Below are 26,311 nucleotides of genomic sequence, written 5' to 3'. Positions count from 1 at the left end.
TCCTGTCACTGTTTTAGTATTATAAGTTATGTTTTGTGTTAATATTATTCTTTTTATGTTGCGTATATTTCTAAGGTTGATTAATTTGATATACTGTTGAATAGTTTTATCTACATCAATGTGTCAGTTTATTGTTTAAAATGGTCCGCAAATGTGCGTTTCATATATGTTACACGTGACATTTCGACGTCATTACGCAATTACTTAAGGTCGCGCTTGCGCGTCACACAGCCGGAGGAAGAAGAGAAGTTGTGTTTTAAAAGTGAATATTTTTTTCTTTTCTGGCCAAAAAAATGACAATCACTTCGCTACATAAGACCCTTATGCCTGCATTAAATCTGTTAAGTGTTGGGGTCCATTAAAGTCCATTAAAATGAGAAAAATCCTGGAATGTTTTCCTTAAAAACATAATTTCTTCTCGACTGAACAAAGAAAAACATCAACATTTTGGGTGACATGGTTGTGATTAAATTATCTGTTTTTTTTTTTTTTAAAAATGGACTAATCCTTTAACCACTCAAATTTACTTAAGTTTGACTAAAGTCCACACAATTCGAAACAAATGGAAAAACGCATTCCTTTTTTATTTTCTCTGTTGTAATAAAATAAAAGGTCCCTGCTAAGTTTTCTTTAAAAAATATAATTGTTCTCACTGTTAGACCATTTGATATTTTATTGTGCACTTTGTATAGTGCAATCTGTAAAACTGTTTAAATAACTTTTAAATAGCTCTTCTGGTAATTAAAAAAACATATTCTGGATAGTTCACCCAAAAATGAAAATTCTGTCATCATTTTCTTACCCTCATGTTGTTTTAAAACCTATATGATTTTATTTAATCTGTTGAACACAAAATAAGTCTACGATACCTATTAACTTCCATAGTATTTGTTTATCCTACTATGAAAGTCAATGGGTACCGTCAACTGTATGCTTAAAATCATTTTTCAAAATATCTTCAGAATCAAGAAACTCATACAGACTTTTCATTTTTGGGTGAACTATCCCTTTAAAAATGAAGCTCCATCTCATCAAATTTCCTTATAGATCTTCATACAGTAGGCCTATAATGTATGTCCACATCTGTGCTTAAAGATGGGTCTGCTTTGATGGTAAATGGCTGTAAACAGGCCGCGGTTACATTCCTGCATATTCTGTAAACAAACACAACTCAGACCCTGACGCTTGTCTAAAAACTGGAAGAACAAAGGAAATAATGGACGAAAACAACTCAAACAATTCAATGAGGAGCTGAGGGAAAAAGCTACACTGTCAGAAAAAAGTCAAAATATGTACCCAGTTGTCACTGATGCCGTACCCTTTAGAAAATACAGCTTTGCACCTAAAGAGTTTAGTTTATGTAAGTACCTCAGATTACATATTAGAATCTCCAAGGCACATACTGATGTCAAATGTAAACACATCTGTACCTAATGGTACATATTAGGACCTTTTAAAAGTGACAGCTGGGGTACATATTGTAACCTTACAGTGTAGAATAAAAATTAAAAGTGGATGTAAGTTGATCCAAAATATACATGTTTATTAAAAATACTGACCGTTGCACTGCATTCTCATGTCTGGAGAGCCTGTGGCTGGTGGTAGGAACTTCCTCCAAATCATCATCCATGTCACAGGCATCTGCGGCGTCTTGTGTGTAGGTGTGTCTCGTCACCAGTATGTTCCTGCGGTTGGTTTGAGGAGGAAGCGGCCGCACCGGTTGCGGTGGGAGTTCGGTCAGTATGGCCGCCGCCGCCTCTCGGGCGCTGAGGTTTGCGCGGCTGCCCTTGGAGCCGGGCATCTGCGAGGAACCGCAGTGGTGCTCGTGAACGCACCGAGAGGAAGCACGCCGCAGCTTGTGGTAGCTTTCAAAGTCCTCGGCCAGTTCGGCCAGGTCTGCGGAGGTGGCCGCCGTGCTACGGAGGGTGCAGAGTTCGTAGTGAGGTGGCTCCTGGAACACCTCTTGGAACATGGTGGGGTCGAAGTCCTCGCGCCTCAGGATATATTTTTTCCTTGGCTGCTTGATTTGAACGATTACTGATACCACCAGGAGGATAAACACGATGCAGCATGTTACACCAATGATGGTACTGTTCGTGTTGTTAAGGTTGTCCAAGATGTTAGCTTTCCGCTTTTCTGTAAAATAAAACAAGAAGCGTGATTTATTACTCCAGGCGTGGTGTCATCTCAGGTTACTTTGTGAAACAGATGTATCACAGAGATTACAAACAGCACGAAGAACCAGTAAATCCTTTTAATGGGAGATGTTTGACATTTATATACTACAGTGAACATCTGAGCTGGCTTTGGTTCAAGGCGGTGGAGTGTTTGGGTCGACGGGTGCACACAAACCATGACATTTCATACCTAATGAGGAACCTTTGAGACTCTTGTATATTTGAAAATTTGTCTTTTTAAATCTCTATTGTGGGAATATATAAAAATATAAAAATTCCCATTTTTATCATTAAAGAGGTAGCTAACCCCCCCAAAAAATGAAACTTCTGTCATAATTTTCTTACTCTTATGTTGTTACAAATCTGTATACATTTTATTGTTCTGATGAACAAGAAGAAAGATATTTTGAGGAATGTTTGTAACCAAACCAATCATGAGCCCCATTGACTTCCATAGTAGGAAAAAGGAATACTATGGAAGTGAATTGGGCTCATAAAATGTGTTCATCAAAACAAAAACATGTATACAGGTTTGTAACAACACGAGGGTGAGTAAATTATGACAGAATTTTAATTTTTGGGTGAACAATCTCTTTAATATTTATTTTGCATGGAGCCCTTATTTGAGCAAGTACATATACTGTATACGAGGAGCTCAGATATCAAAACTGAGGTGATATAAACCGAATGCTCTCAGGACGTATGTTCATCAAACAGTGTTGGCAAAGAACCAATAGGATTTATTTTTATGGACCAGCTTAAACCATTTTTATGATCTCCCAAAGTAGCACAAGTATTGATCTTCAATCTATGTGAAACAAAGGCTGAGCTATGTGCACACACCGACCAGTAAATTTCGCCCTACTGTAAGATTTTACCTTTGCAGTGGTTCTCATCCCAGGGGTAGACACAGTTTTGGACTCCATTGCACACCAGTGTGTTATTGATACACATGTTACTGTGGCAAAAGAAAGTATTGGCCTCGCAGGGAGCTGTGGGAAAAATGGATAACGCTGATGTTAATTTACACTTCATTCGAGCTGTTAATAAGACGCCGTCTATACTCTAAACCCTCTCAACACAATTCATCAAATGAATCATACTTGATTTCTATCTGACTGCGTCTATGCATCGATACAGTTCAAATTTAGAAAGCCATTACTCAAACTAACTAAATCAAGTTCTGTTGCCTTCTGCCGGGGCATGAATTTTAACCAGCTTCTCAAATATGCATGAAAACAAGTCCATGTCTGTAGAAGTTGTTCAGCTTTTTGTAAAATCTTACACTATTAATATCTATCTGCTTTTGCCTCTGAAGTTCATATATTCATATTTAGGGGTGGTTTCCCGAACAAGGTTTAGATTAATCCAGTTATATTAGGAAATGTAAGTATTTTTTTTATTACAAACAAGCCTTACAAAAAACAATACTGGTGTGCATCTTGAGACAAAACAATGGCACTTATATATGTTAAAATATGTCAAACCTGAATTTTAATCTTGGACTAGGATAAGCCCTTTCCGAGAAACCGCCCCTTAAAGGATTAGTCCATTTGCTTAAAAAAATCCAGATAATTTACTCACCACCATGTCATTCAAAATGTTGATTTCTTTCTTTGTTCAGTCAAGAAGAAATTATGTTTTTTGAGGAAAACATTCCAGGATTCTTCTAACCCCAATGGACTTTAATGGACCCCAACACATAACAGTTTTAATGCAGTTTAAAATTGCAGTTTCAAAGGACTCTAAACGATCTCAAACGAGGCATAAAGGTCTTATCTAGCGAAACAATTGTAATTTTTGACAAGAAAAATAAAAAGTATGTACTTTTAAACCACAACTTCTCGTCTATCTCGGGTCTAATGACGCGCCAGCGCGACCTCACGTAATTGCGTAATGCCGTGGAAAGGTCACGTGTTACATAAAACGCACATTTGCAGACCATTTTAAACAATAAACTGACACAAAGACATTAATTAGTATCATTCCACATACAACAACGTCGGAACGGTCCTCTTTCTCCACACTTGTAAACACTGGGGTGTAGTTTCAATAAGTCATCCGTGACCTCTTGACGTGACGACGCATTACGTGAGGTCGCGCTGGCGCATCACAGGACCAGAGACAGATAGAAGTTGCTGTTTAAAAGTGCACATTTTTTTTGTCAAAAATGACAATCGTTTCGCTAGACAAGACCCTTATGCCTCGTTTGAGATCGTTTAGAGGCCTTTGAAACTCTGTTAAAACTGCAATTTTAAACTGCATTAAAACTGTTAGGTGTTGGGGTTCATATAAATCCTGGAATGTTTTCCTCAAAAAACATTATTTCTTATTGACTGAACAAAAAAACACATCAACATTTTGGATGACATGGTGGTGAGTAAATTATCTGGATTTTTTTTTTTTTAAGAAAATTGACTAATCCTTTAATGATTTAATTTAATACTGAATTTTTACACAAGTTTTTGCCCTAATTGCTCAGATATCACAATGATAATGAATGCAGATAAAAGCTGCAAGTATATTTCCACAACTGCTAAAATCATTCAAAGATCAAATATTTGTGTCATGCATAAAAAATACATAAAGGGAGGGTGTTTAAGTCATCTTCATTTGAAGCTGAAAAAATATATCAGACATGAAATCATAAAAATTATAGATGTGAATAAAATTGCATAAAAATCTCATCAGGCTCAATTAAAACCAAGGTGACTTACAGGGGGTGGAGCTTCTGTATAATTGACCTCGACTCGCATACATACGTAATACCTCACACGCCCACCCATGTGTGACCAATTCCCGCACACATAACTTAATACAAACAACTTTGTTACTTGCTGCTATTATGGTCATCAGAGGACACCCAGCTTATCCAAAAATCAAAACATTTCTAAAGATAAAATAACACAGAGTCAAGGTTGCACAGATGTCGAATTATTAATGACTGCACACCCGAGCTGCTCCCAGATGAGAAATAACAACGCAAATTAAGATGACTCATCACTCTGGATGTACAGTACCGTCCTGCAAATACAATTCCTATTCTCACCACAAGGTAGAGCTGCAGAACTATACCTTTAACCAACTTGCCAAATGAGATGGGACTTTATTTAAAGGTGAGTCTGCTGCTCCAGCCTGTAGAGAAATTAATCTCAGTGAGCTTCTAATAAAAGTGGCCTTTTGCTCAGTGCTCAACGTTCCCTCTGCACCCCGGTGCATAAATTAACCGATGATGGTGCTCTGACGAATGATTCCACGCACCAATGTGGACAGGTCTTTGGTTTAAGCCTCGCTGAAGGTTGATAGACCTGCCACAACTCAATTTGTTGAATTACTAATATATGGAAGGATCAAGAAGGTATGAAAGTGGTGTGAGATATTGTCTTTTACACAATTTGTGAATGAGGGCTGATCTGACATCAGAGTCAGTAATTCATTCATTTACATTTATACGTTTGGCAGGCACTTTTATCCAAAGCGACGTACAGTACATTCAATCTGTATATTTGATCAGTATATATGATCAAACCCACAACCCATGCACTGCTAATGAGCTCTACCAATTAAGCTTCCTTCATTATTGTCTTAACATCATATAATTATTTTGTAATAAACTGAATGTAGTAAAGGTAGGTGCTGAGCCTAGCAAAACAGAGAGAGAGAGAGAGAGAGAGAGAGAGAGAGAGAGAGAGAGAGAGAGAGAGAGAGAATAAGTAAGTGGCTGAACAAGTTATGCAGGGGTGTTACCCGGGCAACCGCACATCCTGTGTTCATTCACTGGATAGGGCTGTACAAAGGACACTGGGCTCATACAGAAATCCACCTATCGCTATTCACGAAGACCGACGCAGACACGCAGCTGCCTCTTTCTATCTCAGAAAGAGCATTATGTGCTTTCTTCACCCTCAAGGCCCTCTGCACTAAACCACCAACTCATTCCCAAAACCATTCTTCACCTGCATGCTCCGGGACATCCGCCTTCCGTTTAAATGCAAACTTCTGTCGATTAAAGCCCGGCAATCAATCAGAGGAAGTGAAGGATTTCCTGCTATGCTTGAGACTGTGGCACATTCCATACTCTAGCTACCTATATAGTAAACCAGTATAATATGTTATGTATCCAGTCACCAGGCCTGGTTCCTCTAAGATTAGTACACACAAAAAAATTGTCAAACTATGTACCCTATCTGTCACTGGGGAGGTACCCTTTAAAAAGGCCCTAATATGTACTATTAGGTAAAGGTATGTATACATATAATATGTAACTTATATGGATCTCTAAGGTACTAATATGAAGTAATATTTAAGAGCAGTGATGTTCTTTTTAAAGAGGTACCACCCCAGTGACTTCAGGGGTACATATTTAAAACATACATTACTTGTATGGTTCATTGTACATCTTCGTTGGAGCTGTTAAGGACAGCGACACCCAGTGCATTCTGGGACATTTTAGGAAGTGAAGCCGAAAATGTCTTTGACAAATCAAAATCACCCTTGCAGTAAGGGTTGCCAAATCTGTGGATTTCCTGGAGAATTGGGCTACTTTTATAGAGGGTATGCATTGACATCACTTTTCCACGTGACCACACCGGAGAACACCCTGTTGGGTGGCAAACGATAAACAAAATGGCTGGTTTTCATGGCGGCTGCTGCGAAAATGCCAGTAAAACAGACTATTATTAGCTTAAATTGAATTTAGTTGGACTTGATAGCAGAGGTGGACAATACCTAGTTACATTAGTTACATTTTCCAAGCATCTGTGATTTATAAGGGTGTTTGTATTGGGAAAAAATTTACTTCACTAGATTCTAAAGCATATAATCATACTGTGTATTCTTTAATATTGCATATTAAAATGTATTTAATACCTAATTACATTAAAATTGCGTACTTTTACTTGAGTAAAAGTACGTTAATGTACTTAAATATTAAATGTAAAACAAAAACGTGTATTTTTTTTTTATTGAAAAAATTAAAACAAAAACGTGTATTTATGTAATATGTAATAAAATGTAATAGAGTAAAAATTAAGATAATATGCTTTGGAATGTTTTCCAAAGAAAAACACGAATAAAATTCAAATACTTGAAAAATACTTTTAAGTAGAAAGTAAAACCTCTGCTTGATAGTGACCCTAGCAACTTGTCAACCCACCTGTGGTCTGTGGACGTTGGCATGAACGACCAATTTACTTCTCCTTTCGGTGTTTTTTGACAGTCTATAAAACGATAGCTCCCAATTCCTGTTAAATCTGTTAGTACAGTCTATCGCACAACAGCTTTTTCCAATTTAGATGCGTTTTCCCCATGTTTTCGCTGAATTCACACTATACACAAATGCTGCCGCTCTGTCTTTTGCCACTCAGTGGGCGTAACTGGAGTCACTTTCGCCGAAGGTGACGTCACGTGCAAACCCTCTATACTGTGGCTAGGGATGGGACGATTACCGGTTTCACGATTAACCATGATAAAGTGTCTTGACGATTAGTATTATCGTTTAAAATTTTATTATCATTACAACCGTGTTTGATACCGTGATTTTGAAAACTTGCGGTAAATCCTGTCCAGCCGGAATCAATTTGACGCAGGCGGCCACGTGCAACATAGTTTTTTTGCACAAGAAGGCATTTAAGGGATAATGTATTGTATTCATTCACTGTAAACTTATTAGACAGATTTATTTATTTTTACCACAGAAATAATTTCAGGGACATGAAATATTAAATTGTGATTTTTAAAAATAAAACTTTTTTTTAAATGTTTTCAGTGTATCATTTTTTTTTACATTTCCATCTAATTTTAACAAAACCATTATAATATGGATAACCGTGATAACTTTGGTCACTAAAATCATGACATTAAAATACCGTCCCATCCCTAACTGTGGCAATGGGTTTATTTCACATCCTATAATTATTTATATACAGTGATTTTCAAGAAGAAATTACGTGTAATGCATAATTGTAAAATATGCATTTTGGGGCTGGCAGTGGTGTATTTTGAGGTTTGATGTTTGGGATAAGTTTTGGGCTAGTTTTGATTGCCTATTGGGGGATTTTTGCTACACAGACCTGGCAACCCTGCTTGTATGTGTAGTTTTACACTGGTACTAGATGGTGTCGTGTTATTGCTGTCCTTTAATGTTTTACCCATTAGTCTCTGGCAGGGACATGATAAGATTGGCATACTTTTTGGGCCATTGGGACAGGACACAGGAACAGCAGTGGGACAAATATGGAGGATGGCGTTTGATGCCGGCGGCATGCAGTAATGATGAGCGTGCTACAGTAGATGCCAAACATTAACCCCACGTTTTATCACCTTCTCCCTACTTCCTCTCCCTTAGCATCTACTTTATCAGCCAAACACTCAATCTTTATTATTTCGTTCTTACTACACAATTCCTCATCTTCTTTTTTCTCTTGCCCTCATATTAAGCTTCACAGCGACTCGCCTGCATCTGATGCTGTGAACCCCAACTGTTATGGATCTCAGAATAAAAGACGCCCAGGAGGAGGGGTCCCGCTGTACCCCCCATGCTTCTAAGAAACAGCTCCATCACTGCAGAAACGTCTCGGGTTAGGTATGTAACCCTGGAAGGGAATGAGATGCTGTGTCTCCCTTGCCATACTTTCGGTATACCTGTACACCCGTCTCAGCATATGCCAGATAAAGTGGATGTTCCTTTCTGACGAATTTATGCTCTCTGGCTTATCACGTCACACCCAACCATTGGTCGAATTTTATATACATACTCAGGCGCCTAAGTTATGCATCTCTGACGCAGCGTTGAAGTTCCCTTTAAAGGGAACAGCTCATCCCTTAAAAGAAATATCCTGTAAAATTGTACATCGACAGGACCCTCCCCCTTTAGCCCTTGTGTTTCTTATAAGGGTGTTTAGCAGGGGAAAAGACAAAAGAGGAGAACTTTATATTTAACATGGGAATGCATAAAAACAGATTTACCAAGGCTGCAGTGCGATAGGGGTCCACTAATTAAATAACACAAGACAAATCAGCAGTCAGTAGGGGATGTAGTTTTATGTATCTCATTTTAAGAGAGAATATATCACACCCCGATGTCCTTTTGTACCTGTGATCTCGTACGCTGACCACTTGCTGATGGTGCTTATAAGATAATGTGCTATTGGCAAGACCTGTGGTGCGTTTCCGACTCAAAGCGGCTAAATAGATGGCTTGTGTTTCTTTAATAGACCTACGGATGAGTTGCTTTTATTTCCATAGACCTGCTCGATTAAACAGTCTATCAGGTGTGCAGGTGTAGATGAAAATGAATGGCAGGGTGATTTCTATATTTTACATTAGAGTAGTGTATATTAGATTACGTACGGATGGGTACCAAATATGTACCTCTGAGGTACTTATATGAACTCTTTGGATGCAAAGGTGTACTTTTTCAAAGGTTACCACCTCAGTGACAGCTAAGGACAATTTTTGACAGTGTACCATAATTCTAGCGGTCCTAATTAACAGCTACACTGAATTTATAGCCCTCATTCAAACCCTATAAGGGTGTCTCTCTGTGTTTGCGTGTGCTTGTATCTCTTACGCTCTTGGAAGGTAGTGAAGAGAATACGGAAGCGACTCTTGCGGCTGCCCTCGTCGGCCCACATGCGGACCACGCCCAGCGCGGTCACCAGCATCACGTCGTTGGCTACCGTGCTGCAGAACTTATTCCTCAAGTCTTCCACCGAGCTGCTCCCGTCGTACACCGCCACAAAATTACGCTTGCACTCGTTGGAGTTCTGCATCTCGTAGTCAAGGAAACGCAGGTAGATCTGAAAGAGAAAGGCATGCTGTTATGCTCATTGGAAATTGGCAGGAATTTCGATATCCGCGCAGGAAATTGGCCCTTCTGTCCAAACAATCGTTTTCCTTTCCTCATCTGTCATACAAATGATATTGCGATTACTTACAAACTGTCTTTAACACAGATATTGGGCCGTGAACTCAGAAAAGCCAGTTAATTACACGGAGAGATCGATAACACGAAAGCAGGGGATCGCGGGAGATTCATGGAATTGAGTGAGAGAGTTTTTCAAAAAGTTTCAACGATGAGCACTCGAGCACGCCAATAAACTGCGCTACCGCTCACATCAACCCTGTTGGGCTCACTAAAAACCAAAGAGGTGTTAGAATCCACCATCTGCTCTATTCTCACTCAATCTAACCCTAATCAAGCTTTATTCACACCTCCCCACATCCAAAATCCCAATTACACTGTTTGGGATATTAAACGTACTGTAAAAATGACCCATACCGTGACGTGCCAAATAACACTATGTGACAGGCTTGACAGCACCGAAAAGCTTTAATATTAGCATAGACCGTTCTCCTCATGTGCCCGGCACCCTTTGCATCTCCCAGCAGTGGTTGGAGAGTTTGCAATACCCAAATGTAGCGCTATCACTTTTAATGAGCACTCAGTGTTATATTATGACAAGTAAATTGAGAACCGCAGTTTTACCAACGAGTATGTTACCCAATTGCTCAGTAATCCTCACTGTAATAACATTTCATTCAGCAGCCACCCACCGTATACTAACACCTGCAATGTACGTAATGAACTACAGGAGCCACATTCTTTCTGAATAGACAATCTCTCATTGTCAGCAAAACACTGTGGGGGCGTCACTTATATGAATACAAATACATAAAACCCCACTCACTATACAGATCTAATGAAATGAACGAGGCTTCCCACACGTCCCTTTGTTACCCTTAGAGAATTACATGAAGGTGGAAGGAGATCCACTACAGTGCTTTACGTGCCAGCTTGTTAGCACTTTTTAGGCACAATTTCCTGGGAGATATATGAGGAATGTTCGAGCGAATAATTAGACGTAATTGATTTTGAAGGTTGTCTAGATAACTGAGTTGATCTCCGCTGATTAAGAAAGACTCACCTATTAATCTAACAACAGGGTGGGTTTGCTGTTTAAATAAACAGGTGACAGTTTTGCAAGTAATATTTTAGCACATGAATCTTACTAAAAAGCCATTATCTTTTTTTTGAGACAAAAAAAATACATCTAGCTACATTTTAAGTTTAAGTGCCCTCAAGCTGGCATAAAAAATACATGCCCATGTTGCGCTACCGTCACTAACAATGAAAATGTTGGTTTGTCGAAACATAATGTGTGAACTTTTACAGTAACATAATGGAAAATATACATTTATGCATCTGATAGATGCTTTTATTAACTTACAGTACAGTGCATAAAAAGTATATTTTATATAGGTATGTGTGGTCCCTGGAATCTAACCTATGATCTTTGCACTGTTAATGTTATCTGACCAACTTAAAAAAATAATTTGTTTTATCATGTATTTTAAATCCCACCACACTGTAAAAGATGCAGCATTTTTGTTAAATCAACATATATTTTTAAGTTACTTTAACTTAACATGTTAAGTTAAACAATTTTAACTTGTTTTATAAGTTATGTCAACTTATCACAAGTCAAAAGTTAAAATAGTAGGTTAAATTAACTTACAAAACCAAGTTGTTTTAACTTCAGTCATGCTTCATTTTTGACAGTGCATTGCATTAAAGAGTCATGGTCCGATTCACGGAACGAAATAGGTGCTCTTTAAACAAAATGTCCCTGTTGTAACACCTGCTGCCACTAGGGGCATTAATTTAATAAAATATTCTATGTGTGGAAGTGACAAATGCCCTTTACAACAAATGTTGTATGGTTTGGATGTTATGTTGCTGTTTTCCAGGCACTGAAATAGTACTCTTTCATGGGTATTTAAATAATTTTGTTATCACTTGTTTCGGTGCAAAACACCCCCATTTTATGTAAATTAGTCTTATTATAAATTGTGCCTCAACACAATCGTGGAGAAATTCTGTACACTGGCAGCAAATAGGGCAGACTCTGAGAGATCTGGGTTCGACAGATTTTTATCCTCAGGGCTGCTGAAAGCAAAATCCAAAAACTGTTGCTGAAAGTGTTTCACTAACAACTGAATGGCCAATAACAGGCCAATAATAATGCCTTGCAAACCCCAGGGTACAGATATTGCCAGTATTATATGATGGTGCAAAATCAATATTATTTCTGGGCTATCCACAGATATCAAATCCAATAATCAAGGCAGTATTAGCATAAAAAAATCATAGATGACTTGCCTTATATCTTTTTAATTATTCACAATCAAATTATAAGGAGAACAAAAAGAAATTCTTAAATAATAATTATAATTTGTTACATTTATATAGCGCTTTTCTGCAGCACTCAAAGCGCTTTACATATGAATGGGGGGAATCTTCTTAAAAGGTACAGTATGTAAATTTCACTGCTAGAGGTCACAAAATAATAATAAATGTGCCACTTGATGATGCTGTGAATGATGGGAGTTATAAAATAATTTTTAATAACTATTCAACGCTATCTCACAAGAATTCGTACATATTTTACGAGTTGGCTAATTTGTATTTAATCATACGACCACATTCGTAAGTTTTGGTACAATTTGCATTCACCCCTGTGACGTGGGGGGTTAGTTGCGGGGTTAGGGATTCGGATTTGTTGTTGTTTTTTCATGAGAATCGTACGATTTTGCACGATTAACTTCCTATGAATTGATACGAATTAGCCAACTCGTAAAATATGTACGATTTCTCGTGAGATCAGGCTGAACTATTACCTTATACAGAGTGGCTTTTTAAATACTGCAACCACTACTTCCATCATTTTTATGGGATGCACTGTTTTGCCATGAGGAGCGTTCGACTGTAAGTGCTGCAACGAACGATCAGCTTATGACATCAAAGTACTGCTTTCACAATACTTCGATTTCATACTCTGACCACTCAAGCATACCTATGATTAATACAGCAGTAAAAGAAACAAAGTGGACACGACACCACTGACAGGTTAGGCACTGACATGTTATGGTTACAATAGTGAATTTCTCTGGATTTAAACATTGTCAAAAACCTTTAGGGTAATGCAAGTACACAAGTTAACAAAATATATAACACAGTGCTAGTGGGTTTTGAATATTTTAATGCAAAAAAATTGTAATAGTTGTAATTTACCTATGCTAGGTTGTTTCAACTCAAAATGTTGAGTTGTTTTAACCCATTGTTGGCTGAAATAAAAACATTTTCTGGGCTAATTTAACCTAACTGCTGGCTTGGTCCCTTTTTGACGCAACGCTGGGTTAAAAATAACCCAGCATTTTTAGAGTGTAGTTTCATGCCTCATCTAAAGTTTCAAAATAGATCTTAAATATTTCAAAGGGCCATATCACACACACGGACCACAGCACAATGCAGTGCAATGCGCGACGCAAGGGTCTTTTGCTAGTTTAAACCCGGCTCAATTATCATTTTCAAGTTTAGCGACCCATTGTTTAAATAGCAAATGCATTTGCACCCAATTTTGCGCTCATGGGCGTTCTGGTCTTAAAACGCGGTGTGTTAAGGTTACTAAAATAGACTACGCACAATATTGTTTTTGTTATTTAATGAGCGCAATATGTGCCTACAAGCAGGACGACAACTATGCTTATCACACACTTCACATGCATTTTCTAATGCTATACTATTATATGTCAACAGTTGTCTTATCAATGCTTATTAATAATTCAAACATTCTCATAAACACAACTTCACTAAGTTTATGGGCAATATTTGGGCATTAAAGGGATAGTTTCCCAAAAATGAAAATTCTGTCTTCATTTACCCTGGGGTCAATGTGTTAGCATGACAGAAGCTTGATGCTGTCGGGAGAATAAGCAACGGGCTCCCGTATCCCTCTCGCGTAAATTATTAGATTTTGATGGCTTACGTTTCTTTCCCGTCACAGAAAACCATCACAGGTTTATCAATGCATTTAAAGTATTCTTTTGTTTTTGTTTGTTTGGTGATCACGAAGTACAAAGTAGATGAGGAAAACTAGGATTCTGTGTACTCAACGCGCAGCCATTGTTTGTTTACATTGCATTGAATGGTGTGCTGTAATTTGTGGAGCGGATTTATTACATTCTGTAGAAAAGGAGGAGTGGCATTTATTGCGTTTTGGAAAAAAAGGGAGAAAAGATGACAGAATAATACGGCAGATATTGGATTTTGCGTAAAATTAAGAATTTACTTTTAAATACTGATAGTAACTCATTTTTTTCAAAAATGGCATTTATTGCGTTTTGGAACCAAACTCTTCATATTTTGATAAATGATGGTAAGCACACAGCTTATTGTAACCAGTGACTTCATTAGTAGGAAAACAAATATTTTGGAAGTATTGTGATAAATAATAAATAAGATATTTTGATTGTAAGCACACAGTTGACAGTACCCGTTTAATTCATCGTATTTGTTTTTCCTACAATGGAAGTCAATGGTTAGAATCAGCTGTATGCTTACCATCATATTAAAATATCTTATTTTGTGTTCATCAGAAAAATGAAACTCATACAGGTTTAGAACAACATTAGGGTGAGAAAATTATGATAGAATTTTCATTTTTGGGTGAAAAAATGGCTCTCATCTGACCTCTTCTAACAACAACTTATGTCTAGACACTTGTATGAATTACACGTTACCCTTCATGTTACGTCTTCTGGAAAACAGTCTACAGAAATACAGGAACTCCTGACCTTAATCATTATATGTAAATCAGTGAAAAACTCCATCTGAATTACGCCCAAGAATCATGCCAAGGTTCAGCTTGATTATTTGAGTACACACTAATTGCCAAGTAATTTACCTTTATCTTCACCTGTTCCTCTAGAATAAATTAGTCGTGGCTGCCTGACACAGAGACAGCAACATCTGGCCAACTGGGACCTGCTTTTTCTTCAGGGCATACGGATGTGTTTGAGGTGCTGTTTACATCCTCCACTGTGCTGACTTATTTGTACCTTGCATTAACCGACCTTTCCCAGTAGACCAGAGAGAAAGAGCAAGATACGTTGTATGAAGTGCCGTGCATCTTGCAGCTCAAAGAACATTTTGTTTAGGAAAATAATTGGTTGGGCTGGGCATCATATTGTATTTTGGCAATATATCAATATTTTTTTCTAGTTGGATACGTCTATATATGAAGAGTTTGGTTCCAAAACGCGATAAATGCCATTTTTGAAAAAAATGAGTTACTGCCAAAATCAGTATTATATCAGGTAAGTAGTTAAAAGTAAATTCCAATATCCGCCGTGTTATTCTGTCATCTTTTCTCCCTTTTTTTTTCCAAAATGCGATAAACGGCACTCCTCCTTTTTTACAGAACGCAATAAATCCATTCCTGATATTACAGCCCACCAGTCACGCAATGTAAACAAACAATGGCGGCGCGCTGAGTACACGGAGTCCTAGTTTTCCTCATCTACTTTGTACTTCGTGATCAACAAACAAAACAAAATTATACTTTATTTGCATTGCTAAACCTGTGATGGTTTTCTGTGACGGGAAAGAAACGTAAGCCATCAACATCTAATAATTTACACAAGAGGTACTCGGGAGACGGGTGCTTGTTCTCCCGACAGCATCAAGCTTCTCATGCTAAAACATTGACCCCAGAGGATCTTATGAAAACTTTACATTATTTTACTCAAAGTCAATGAAAATCGAGCAGGACCAAAACATTTTACAGCTGATCGCTGTGAAAAATGTACAGAGACGACGTCAAGTATAACCGCAGCAATGACAGTGTTCTTATTATAACAAAGTAAGTGTTTTGATTAATGCCATTAATGTTTATTTTTTAATCATTGTATACCACTAGTCAACTAAATAAATATAAAATGGTAAAGATGAATGCACAAATATACATTGATTTAATAGATTTATAGCATTTTTAAATAAAAAACTGTCATGGATTTATTGCATTTTGTGGAAAAAATAATTAGTTTTTATAATAAATCTTTGAAAATCAAGTTATGGATTTGAATTTTTTATGTTTTTATAACCTAAAGATGCTATGTGAAAGTTTGTAACAGAAAATAATGTTTTTCATCTTGTGACTTTCTTGGTATAGAAAACACGTTTTTACCGAAATTTGTCAAAATGGATTTATTGCGTTTTGGAACCAAACTCTTCATATGGTCTAATATGACTCTCATTCTTTACAACAGAAAATTTTGCAGAAAATGCCCCAATATTTATTGTTTCTAATATCACCAAGATTTTCATGATTATTGGATCTGTTAAGCAATTTTGAACATGCATTTTTTCTATCAATGTGCAGGGAAAACACACTTAAATACTTAGACAGGGTTTTCAGCATCTACGGTGACAGCAACAGACAGCAAAACCTGAAAATTAATTTGCAAATGAATATGAAACTGTCAGTGGCTTTTCTATTCTTGATGTATAGGTGATGAAATAGACCCCACCCCCATTTAATTTTCCCATCGGACAATAAATCAAATAAGGATAAAGGGTGTACATGTCTGGAAGGTTACATGCATGTGCTCGTAATTGGATGAGAAATATGAAAGTCTGCAGAGGACAGCTATATGAGTAACATTATCTGATTTCAAGGGGAACACAAAATGGATCCCTGGCCATCTGTGCTCCAAACAATCATTTCTGTATGAATTCAGCCAACAAAATATGACATCGATTCAACACTTTAACACAAAATCAATCTAACTATGAATGTTGTATTTGTATGTAGACCATACAGGTAGGATAGGATGTCCTGTACATATGTGTACATGTACCGATTGTTTACGGTATTTAACAGGAAACCATAAAGTTACATGGTCTTTATCAACATAAATTCTTCAAATATTGTGTACTTATTCATAAAATGTAATAAAAGTTTATAGCACGGAAACCTATAGGTTGTGATTTCCCCCCCAAATATAGCTATGTAATGCTTCTTAATGTGAAAAGACAAGGACATGAGCTTTGATTTGTGCCTCTGGAAGGACATCAGATAGAATGAAAATCAATTTCTGAAGCAAGAAATCAAACCAAGCCTAAATATTATCACCAAGCCACAGCATAACACATATTTTTGCTCTCTAGTCAACACTTGTTAAAGAAGGTTATCTGAAAATCCACAAGCAAAGGAAGCAATTTGTTGTGTTCGGTCATATCTGACTACTGATCAATTCCAACCTTAAACCTCTGAGTAAATGCAACCTTTGCAGACATCTTAAACCAGATCAAGTGAAATACAAGAGAGATTAATGTCAAATGCATCTATTTTGTTAGTTGTTTATTAGTTGTTTGTTTTAGAAAAGTTCCTCTCATGGCAAACTGATCCTATTTAAAGGTCACATACTGTAAGACACAGTGTTTCTGCTAATCTCATGGTAATCTTGAGTATAGACTATTGCATCCTACATAGTCTTTAGTTTTATCAGATTTATAAAAAGACAGATCAGCTCAACTGCTTTCCTGAAAAAAAAACGAGTACCACAGGCGGTGTGAGTAACGTGCAAGCAATACACACAAAACATTATTATCTCTGGAAAACGTATGATTCCCTACATGTTCATGTCGTTACATTATATGCACAGAAACGACACAGACATTTGATGCAGTTTTACTTATCGCCTGCCACTCATGACCCGGTTGGGATCGTCCTATTTTAATAAAATCCAGCGTTACCCTACTGAAAAATCCAGCAAAGACCAGCATAAGCTGGAAGATGGTTTTAGCTGGTTTAATGTGGCAGGAGCTGGTCTAAGCTGGTCCTCCCAGCCTGGCAAAGCTGGTCAAGCTGGTGGGTCAGCTGGTCTTCCATGACCAGCTAGGTCCAGCTAGACCAGCTTAAAAAGTGACCACAACACAGCTAGACCAGCTTGCTACACCAGCAATACCAGCAAAAACCAAGCTGGGAGACCAGGTAAGGCCAGCTCACCAGCTTGTGCTGGTCTTGGCTGGATTTTTCAGTAGGGTAAAAAAACACACACGCACAACTCCACCGCTACCCCGGATAAACAAACTATATCCATTGTTTCCATAGCTGAATTTTCCTCACAGACAACAACACTGGTTCTCTGGTGACATTAACAGCTGTTGGTTGGTGTGCGTGCGCTATTTCAGTTAAAGTGCCCATATAAGGGCTTCCACTGTACTTCCTGCACTGAAATTGCCCATGAAAGAAATAAAGCAAGATTGTTACGTATAAATCTCTGATGTTCAAAAAAAAACTCAGAAACTTGTACAAACCCTGGCGAAGTGCATTCAGCACAGAAATACTCGTCACACGTCCAACTGCTTTTTTGATACTTTGTGTCTATGTTAAAGGAATATTCAATTTTCTTAAAAGAAAAATCCAGATAATTTACTCACCACCATGTCATCCAAAATGTTGATGTCTTTCTTTGTTCAGTCGAGAAGAAATTATGTTTTTTGAGGAAAACATTGCAGGATTTTTCTAATTTTAATGGACTTTATTCATACCTTGAGCAAAGTCCTTGTCTTTGTCGTGTCACTCGCATGAATTTCTATAAATAGTTTTTCGTGCCCGTGGCACGACTTTCTTTTACGTGTCATTTTATGTATTGTTTTCTCATTTTTTTTCCCTATTTTTAAATCATTGTTGCTTGGGGTTAGATTTGGGGTTTGGGTTAGGATGTACTTTTATGTATTGATTTCTACATGTTTTTATTCCACTTTTAAAAGTATTCTTTGGGTTAGGATGTCTAAAAATGTAACAGAAAGTGATTCTAACCCCTACCCGAAGCGACAATGGTAAGAAAATAGGAAAAATTATAAGAAAACAATACATAAAATAAAATGAAATGAAAAAGAAAGTCGTGCAACGGACACGAAAAACTATTTATAGAAATTTGTGTGAGTGACAAGACAAAGACATTCATGCTCAAGGCACAAGAAAGCTGAATTTCAAGCCATGGACACGAAAAAATGTATAATATTTTGCGTTACTATAACACGACTTTCCGTAAGATCATGTTGATCTTTTTATAATGTACATTAAGGGGGGGGGTTAATGCTATTTCATGTGCTATTTCAAGTGTCAAAAAAGTAGTTGGACATGTGACGAGTATTTCTGTGCTAAATTTTACTTCGCCAGGGTTTGTACAAGTTTCTGAAAGTTTTTTTCGAACATCAGAGATTTATACGTAACAATCTTGCTTTATTTCATGGGCAATTTCAGTGCAAGAAGTACAGTGGAAGTCCTTATATGGGCACTTCACCCAAAATAGCACACGCACACACCAACCAACAGCTGACACGAAATCAATGTCACCAGAGAAGTGTGTTGTTGTCTGACTTTCTGTGAGATCAGTCTAAAAAAATAAATAGTTCTGGTATGTTGATTGGTGAATACAGCATTCTAGCTGTTCAAAAGTACATAGCGGTTTATTATTTTTGTTGCATAAAACAAAACTATATTCACAATAGCGTGACCTTATGGCTTATCATGTAATACGTACCATATTTAAATGTAATGTATGCACAATGCACAGAATAAACAAACCCAATTCAGTATTTCAGTTCCCGTGTGTGATAAATGATGCTAAATGTGTGCACATCTGGATGGGAATAAACACTGAAAGAAAAAAACTGAGCAATCTAAGCTTGCTGTGTGCTGTATTATTGTATCTGGAAATGGAAAAAGGCAGCCGAAAATAAAGCAGTTGAGTTTTCTGTGCAGGGTTCGAAGCTAGGGCCAGGGCAATTTCATGAGCTTTAAACCCTGGCAACAGTGCTCTGATTAAAAAAGTGACTCTGACCCCAAATAAACCCAACCGTCTGACCTTTTCCACACGAAGGCCTTTTCTTTCATTCTCATTTGCCATAAAACAATGTTAACCATGAGAGCTCCTTCCCACAGAAGAGCACAAATTAAATCTTGTTAATATCTCAGCTGTTTCTTCAAATCGATTAAGGCTTTAATTAGGTCTTAGGTTTTACTTCACTACTGTATGCAAAGTGAGAAATGTCAACATAAAAAACTTTTCTTATCAAATTAAAAATAGCAAGAAAAACATCTACTATAATAAAGTTGATACTGACAGTAAATTCAGTATAACTCTAGTTCCTGTAGGTCAATAGACCTTCGCAAAAACCCGCCCCCTTTTGCTATATCCGGCAACAGCCGAAGCACTACCTCAGCACTTAAAGGATTAGTCTATTTTCTTAAAAATAAAATCCAGATAATTTACTCACCACCATGTCATCCAAAATGTTGATGTCTTTCTTTGTTCAGTCAAGAAGAAATTATGTTTTTTAGGGAAAACATTCCAGGATTTTTCTCATTTTAATGGACCCCAATACTTAACAGCCTCTGGCTGTGTCACAAGCCAGTGTGAGCTCACGTAATACGTCATCACGTCAAGAAGTCACGTGTTACATATATGAAACGCACATTTGCGGACCATTTAAACAATAAACTCACACAAAGACATTAATTAGTATCATTCCACATACAACAACGTCGGAACGGTCCCCCTTCTCCACACTTGTAAACACTGGGGCGTAGTTTCGCATATGTCATCCGTGACCTCTTGACGTAAAGATGTATTACACGAGGTCACGCTGGCGCGTCACACGATTGAATGAAGGAAGACGAGAAGTTGTGGTTTAAAAGTGCATATTTTTTTATTTTTCTAGTCAAAAATGACAATCGTTTCGCTGGATAAGACCCTGATGCCTCGTTTGGGATCGTTTAGAGTCCTTTTAAACTGCAAATTTAAACTGCATTAAAACTGTTAAGTGTTGGGGTCCATTAAAGTCCATTAAAATGAGAAAAATTCTGCAATGTTTTCCTCAAAAAACATAATTTCTTCTCGACTGAACAAAGAAAGACATCAACATTTTGGATGACATGGTGGTGAGTAAATTATCTGGATTTTGTTTTAAGAAAATGGACTAATCCTTTAAATTTAAACAAAAGCATACAGAATTGCTTTCAGTGTATACATTGAGGATTTGAAAGTGAAGTAAACAAAATAAAGATCAAAGCTATAACCTACAGGTCATAAAACTGAAATTACTAGCTAGCATTACTGTAACAAATTTACGATCAAATTTTACCTGCCGTTTTGACAGTTCTGCAGTGTGGCAATGAGGTAAAACTCCAGAAGAGTCGTCTTGTGTGACATGGCTTTTAATTGGGATTATGTTCATACAGTGAAGGACTATTTAAAATCGCAAAGTGTGCAGCAAATTTAACTTGAATAGCAACAGGAGCACATAACATCTGCATTATGATTGGTGGTGGTCACCTGTCAATCAAACGTCTGGCAAAGGGAGCGCATTTGCAGAGCAAAGGTCATGGGTTCTAATCCCAGGGAACAGACATACTGATAAAATGTATAGCTTTTCTGCACTGTAAGTCACTTAAGGGAAAAGTGTCTGCAAAATGTATAAATGTAACCTAGAACTCAGTCCTAAGCAATGAAATGGCAATCTTTGAGTAATACATTTTTTCTATATGCCACACACCCAGGAACTGCCACATTTTTATTCACATATATTTAACAGAATTCCACCTAACTGCATACAATTCCGCCCTGAGATGATTTTAAAATGACCGCATAATGCAAACGACTGCAAAACAGAAAGCCAAGTGCTAAGTTAGACAGTTACTGCGCTGCTGGAGGCAGACCGAAGCTGTCGTATTTTAGAAATGTGGCAGGCTGGCTAAGGGAACGGCAATAGGAAATAATAGTAATGTTATTAGGAGGACTGACCTTGGAGCGAGGAGGGGCACGAATGTACCACTTGCAGTCCACTGCTTCTGTCTGCAAGGCTTTGCCATCTTTGGTGATCTGCTGTGATTCAATGATGCCTTCCGGTCCTCCCATCTCGAATTCACAAACTGCAGCAGAGGCGATAGAGGAAAACAGATGAGACCCCGCTAGTAAAAGCCATTAGTTGTATATTCATATGGAAAATGCATATAGAATAATGAACAATACCCACAGGGAAGAGGTTTGGGGACTCCTATGTCTTTAAAGTCAGGATCTGAAACAAATGAATAAAGTAAGATGTAAAACAGCAATTTCACAACAATGACACCCGTGACTGATAAACATAAATATTGCACTCTGTTAGATGAACTAAACCATTCAATGAAACAATCAATATGTACTGATCAATACTGTTTTATTGCCTCTATGAATGTGTGGAAAGTCTTTAAAAATAATGCAGAATTGAGTGGAACAGTGAAGTTGTATTAACCTTTGAAAAGCACCTCTTTAAAAAGTGAACCAAGCGGGAAGCATTCAATAAACTTTGATTAGGCTGCTCGCCTAGCAGTCTGTCTTTTACTCTCTATGTCTCTCCTCTATGTTCATAAAAACAAAAATAAAGCCTAAAACTATTAAAAACGATTTCATTTTCCAAGAAACGATCAGTGAAACAAGGTACTTAACCTTATAGAAAATGGTGATCAAGACCTTTGAGACGGGTCAAATCACCATAGCAACAACATGCAGAATTTATTGTTTAATAATTGCTACTTTTTTATTATGGGTCATTTTTTTACAACAAATACATGACATATTTTCTAACGAAAAAAGTAAAACTGCAACAGTAAAAACCTGTTAATTGGCTAACTCTAAAAAACCTTGACATATATGATTTAAAACTGTACTTACATTTAGTTTTATGATGAAATAAAGTAAAATGTATGGCTTTTGAAAGTAAAAGATGCTAAATACAATATATTTTATAGTAAAAAATATCTAAAATATTCAACGGGATTTTACATGCATGTATTTTATGGTTAATTATTGTAAAAAAAAAATCTGTAAATTAAAATGCACAGTGATAAACAGTAAAAGGACATTCCCACAATTCCCTGCTTGATTCTTCAAATTTGATGATTTTATATAAATGAATATGTGTCCTCTTCTACTTTTTACTACTTACAAACATTAGAGGGGTTTATGTTACACTTTATGTTACACAAGTTGTAAAATAAATGTTTATAGCATTTTTTGTCATTTCACATGTGTTACCATCATGGTGTTTTGTGCTACCCAGTCTCATGTAGATGCGTATAAATAGCACGAAGTGTGAAAATCATGCAATACATATGCCAAATTCCAATTAGGTTTGCATATGATACGCCAGTCTTCCCCATTCACTTAAACGGCACATCTTTTTTGTTGTTTTATTTATTGGTTTCTCTTTTTTTCTGTTTTTTTTACATTTTACTTGGGTTTAGGGTTAGATTTGAGATTTGCTCAAGGATGTTATTTAATATACAGGTTTCTCCATTTTTTTGTCTATTTTTAAGCCATGGTCACTTGGAGATGGGGTTAGAATTGGGGTTTGGGTTAGGATGTCATTTTTATGTAACAAAAAGTTGTTCTAACCCTAAATCCAAGCGACAATGGTAAAAATATTGCAAAAACATTGAGAACCCAATAAATACATTGGAATTTGGCGTATGTATTGCATGATTTTCACACTTTGTGCTATTTATACAAAACTCCGTGAGACTGGGTTGTGAGACAAAGTAAATTATACTATGCATCAACCATCTCAGTTTTTCTGAGAACCAAAGCTGCTATTTCTTGTTTCGTAAAAAAATATGGATTTACTAGAGCTTAGCAAAAAATAGATTTTTCGATTAATCGCTTTTTTTTTTTTTAAACATGGTTGATTCAAAATCGATTCTCAAAGAGCAGAATCGATTTTTTCTTTCATATTGATTTCCACAAATATTGAACGTAAGATTAACGTTAATCTAATTACTAGTCTTCTTCACTAGATGTCACCCTCTTTTTTGCCTTACGCGATGTTACCAAGGAGCGAGAGGCGAGCCTGTCATTTATTCAATCAGTGCTTAAAATGGTGGTTTCAGGTGCTTTATCGACGTTGATGCCACCTTCACATAAAAAGTCAGAGGAATGGAAGCATTTTAGATTTCGGAAGCAAGACGACCACGATAGTGTTGTGGCTTTTAATTTCTTTTTATTAATTACCCACTTGTAAACTGCTGTTTACTGTTCTTTTTTATTAATATAGTATTTGTATTAAATCTATATTCATTGAGTTGAATCGAGTGTAAAACCGACACGAGAACTGAAATTGAAAATTAAATCAAGAATCGAAATCGAATCGATAGCTTTTGAATAGAAAGTGAATCGATTTGTAACATCTGAATCGATACCCAGCCCGAGGATTTACAGTGTGCCATAAATCAAATGACCAATCAGGTGCTTACGTAACAGTATCTTAGTGATTGCTTGTTTTTAGAATTGTATTTACATCACCACACTTTTTAAATAGAACGCTATTTCAAACAGTCTAAAATCTTTATACATCTTTCGTGTGTCCCTACCTTCGGTACACCTCTGTACTTTTTCATAACTAAATATATCATAAATCAAGATATCAAAAGCAGTAGTGTGCAATACAGAACTAACAGGTGGGCAGTTTATTGACCTCACACGTCTGTGATTAGAAAGGCTTAAAATCAGTATGGCTGATATTTCACTCTGTGATCCCATTGTGAGCATTGATATTCACACTGTGGACAACAGTGATGACATTTAAAAACGTGACTCTCATTAAAGCCAACTTTGTATATAACACACATGCACGCAAACACAGTACTTGTTACTATTGGAGAACAATAGTGACAAACCGCAACAAGAAAGTATGAATGTCAGTGAATGTCACTTAAAACACTTAAAATATATGACACAAGTTGAGTTATTTATTTCACACTTTGGGTCCTTTTGAAGGGTTTTCTGGTTACTATGGCAGTCTTGGTCACCATCCACCCATATATTAACCAGAAAACCTAAAACAACACAAAAAAGAAAGACATTGGGGGTTCCATCAACAAATTAACCCATGAGTCTACACCGTCTGCTACTGTCTACAGTCTTTATTGTTTATAAGGGAATCAAATGTACATCACAGTTACCTTTAGCCTACAGGTGAGACAGACTGTTTTGTGGGTTGATCTGGCAAAAAAATCCTGGTTTGTCCATGTCATTTCAACCCACCTATAAGCACTTATGTGGGTCACTGTGTATCACTGTATTCAGCTGTCAGAGGACCACCATCACTATAATGACACATTCAATCTTTTTTTTTTAACACGGACATGGGAAAATTATACTGCGGGCTATGCAGCACTCAGACATTAAAGGGGTCATGTTCTTTATTCATATTTCATCTGAAGTCTACTTATAATGTTAGTCAAGGTTTCGTGCAACAGAAACGATTATAATTTTATTTGACATGGCTACTGTCTGCTCTCTTCCTACTGTCATTGCTAGCTTTAAGATTATTTATATAAATTTGCTAATTTCTGTGTATCTGTGTAGTATATTAGGAAGAGTCAGGTCATGCTTAATATTTTACACACTACACATGCTACTCAAGATGTATTTGTGACCCTGGACCATTTATTTTTTTGAAATGGAAATGTATACATCATTAAAAATAGAAAATTAGAATTATCTGAAAATCTGGAACTTGAGACTGCAAAAAAATAAAAATGTTGAGACCAAGTGCAAATGAACTCCTTACCAACGAATATTACTAATAAAAAGGTGTGTTTTACAGGCTTACGACCTTACTGTATGACCTTGTAGACTGAATGGGGAAATTGTACGTTTTTACATAAAAAACAAACTTGAATGGGAAATTCCCAAGGAACGGGTAGCAACACAACGTTTGTAGGTAAGTTTCTGGCCAATTTTGATCGCAATTTTGCTATATCCATTCACAAAAATAAAGGTTTGATATATTTGCAGTAGGAAATTTACAAAATATCTTTATTGAACATTGGGCCTCATTCACTAAGCATGCGTACGCACAAATGTATGCGTGAGATGTGCGTAGGCTAGGGATGTTTTCACGAACAAATCGTGGTTTAACAAAAACTTTCGTATCAAAATGTCTTCTAAATTTACGCAAAATTTCAAGAAAACATAAAACCACTTGTACCTTTAATCACGTATGATATGATTATAATGTTTATAATAATGTTGATATTTAAAATGTACATGATTATATTTTATAATATTTTCTGTATTATATATTATTATACATCAGGGTTTCCAGCAGCACATTGCAGTTCGGGCAACCCGCCTAAGCTGGGAAACTCTACCGCCTTAACTAGGTATTCCAAAAAAATAATAATATTATCAGGGCTGTCAAAAGATTAATCACGATTAATCGCATTCAAAATAAAAGTTTG

At 36.8% G+C, this 26,311-nt stretch overlaps 1 protein-coding gene across 3 annotated transcripts in view; it reads right to left on the bottom strand.

Annotated features, from left to right (window-relative positions):
- Positions 1 to 26,311, bottom strand: part of neto1l (neuropilin (NRP) and tolloid (TLL)-like 1, like) — a 118,254-nt gene that overhangs the window by 4,925 nt on the left and 87,018 nt on the right. For all 3 annotated transcript variants that reach the window (XM_055183043.2, XM_055183045.2, XM_055183044.2), the window contains exons 5-9: positions 22,066 to 22,107; positions 21,834 to 21,961; positions 9,748 to 9,976; positions 3,056 to 3,169; positions 1,560 to 2,136 (exon numbers count right to left, since the gene is read on the bottom strand). In XM_055183043.2, the coding sequence (XP_055039018.1) occupies positions 1,560 to 2,136; positions 3,056 to 3,169; positions 9,748 to 9,976; positions 21,834 to 21,961; positions 22,066 to 22,107 (1,090 nt within the window). The remainder of the gene's footprint in view (positions 1 to 1,559; positions 2,137 to 3,055; positions 3,170 to 9,747; positions 9,977 to 21,833; positions 21,962 to 22,065; positions 22,108 to 26,311) is intronic.

This window comes from Misgurnus anguillicaudatus, chromosome 25 (genome assembly GCF_027580225.2).
Source record: "Misgurnus anguillicaudatus chromosome 25, ASM2758022v2, whole genome shotgun sequence".
Classification (NCBI taxonomy): Eukaryota; Metazoa; Chordata; class Actinopteri; order Cypriniformes; family Cobitidae; genus Misgurnus; species Misgurnus anguillicaudatus.
Note: the sequence above shows the minus strand (reverse complement) of the source record. Positions and strands in the feature narration are given on the sequence as shown.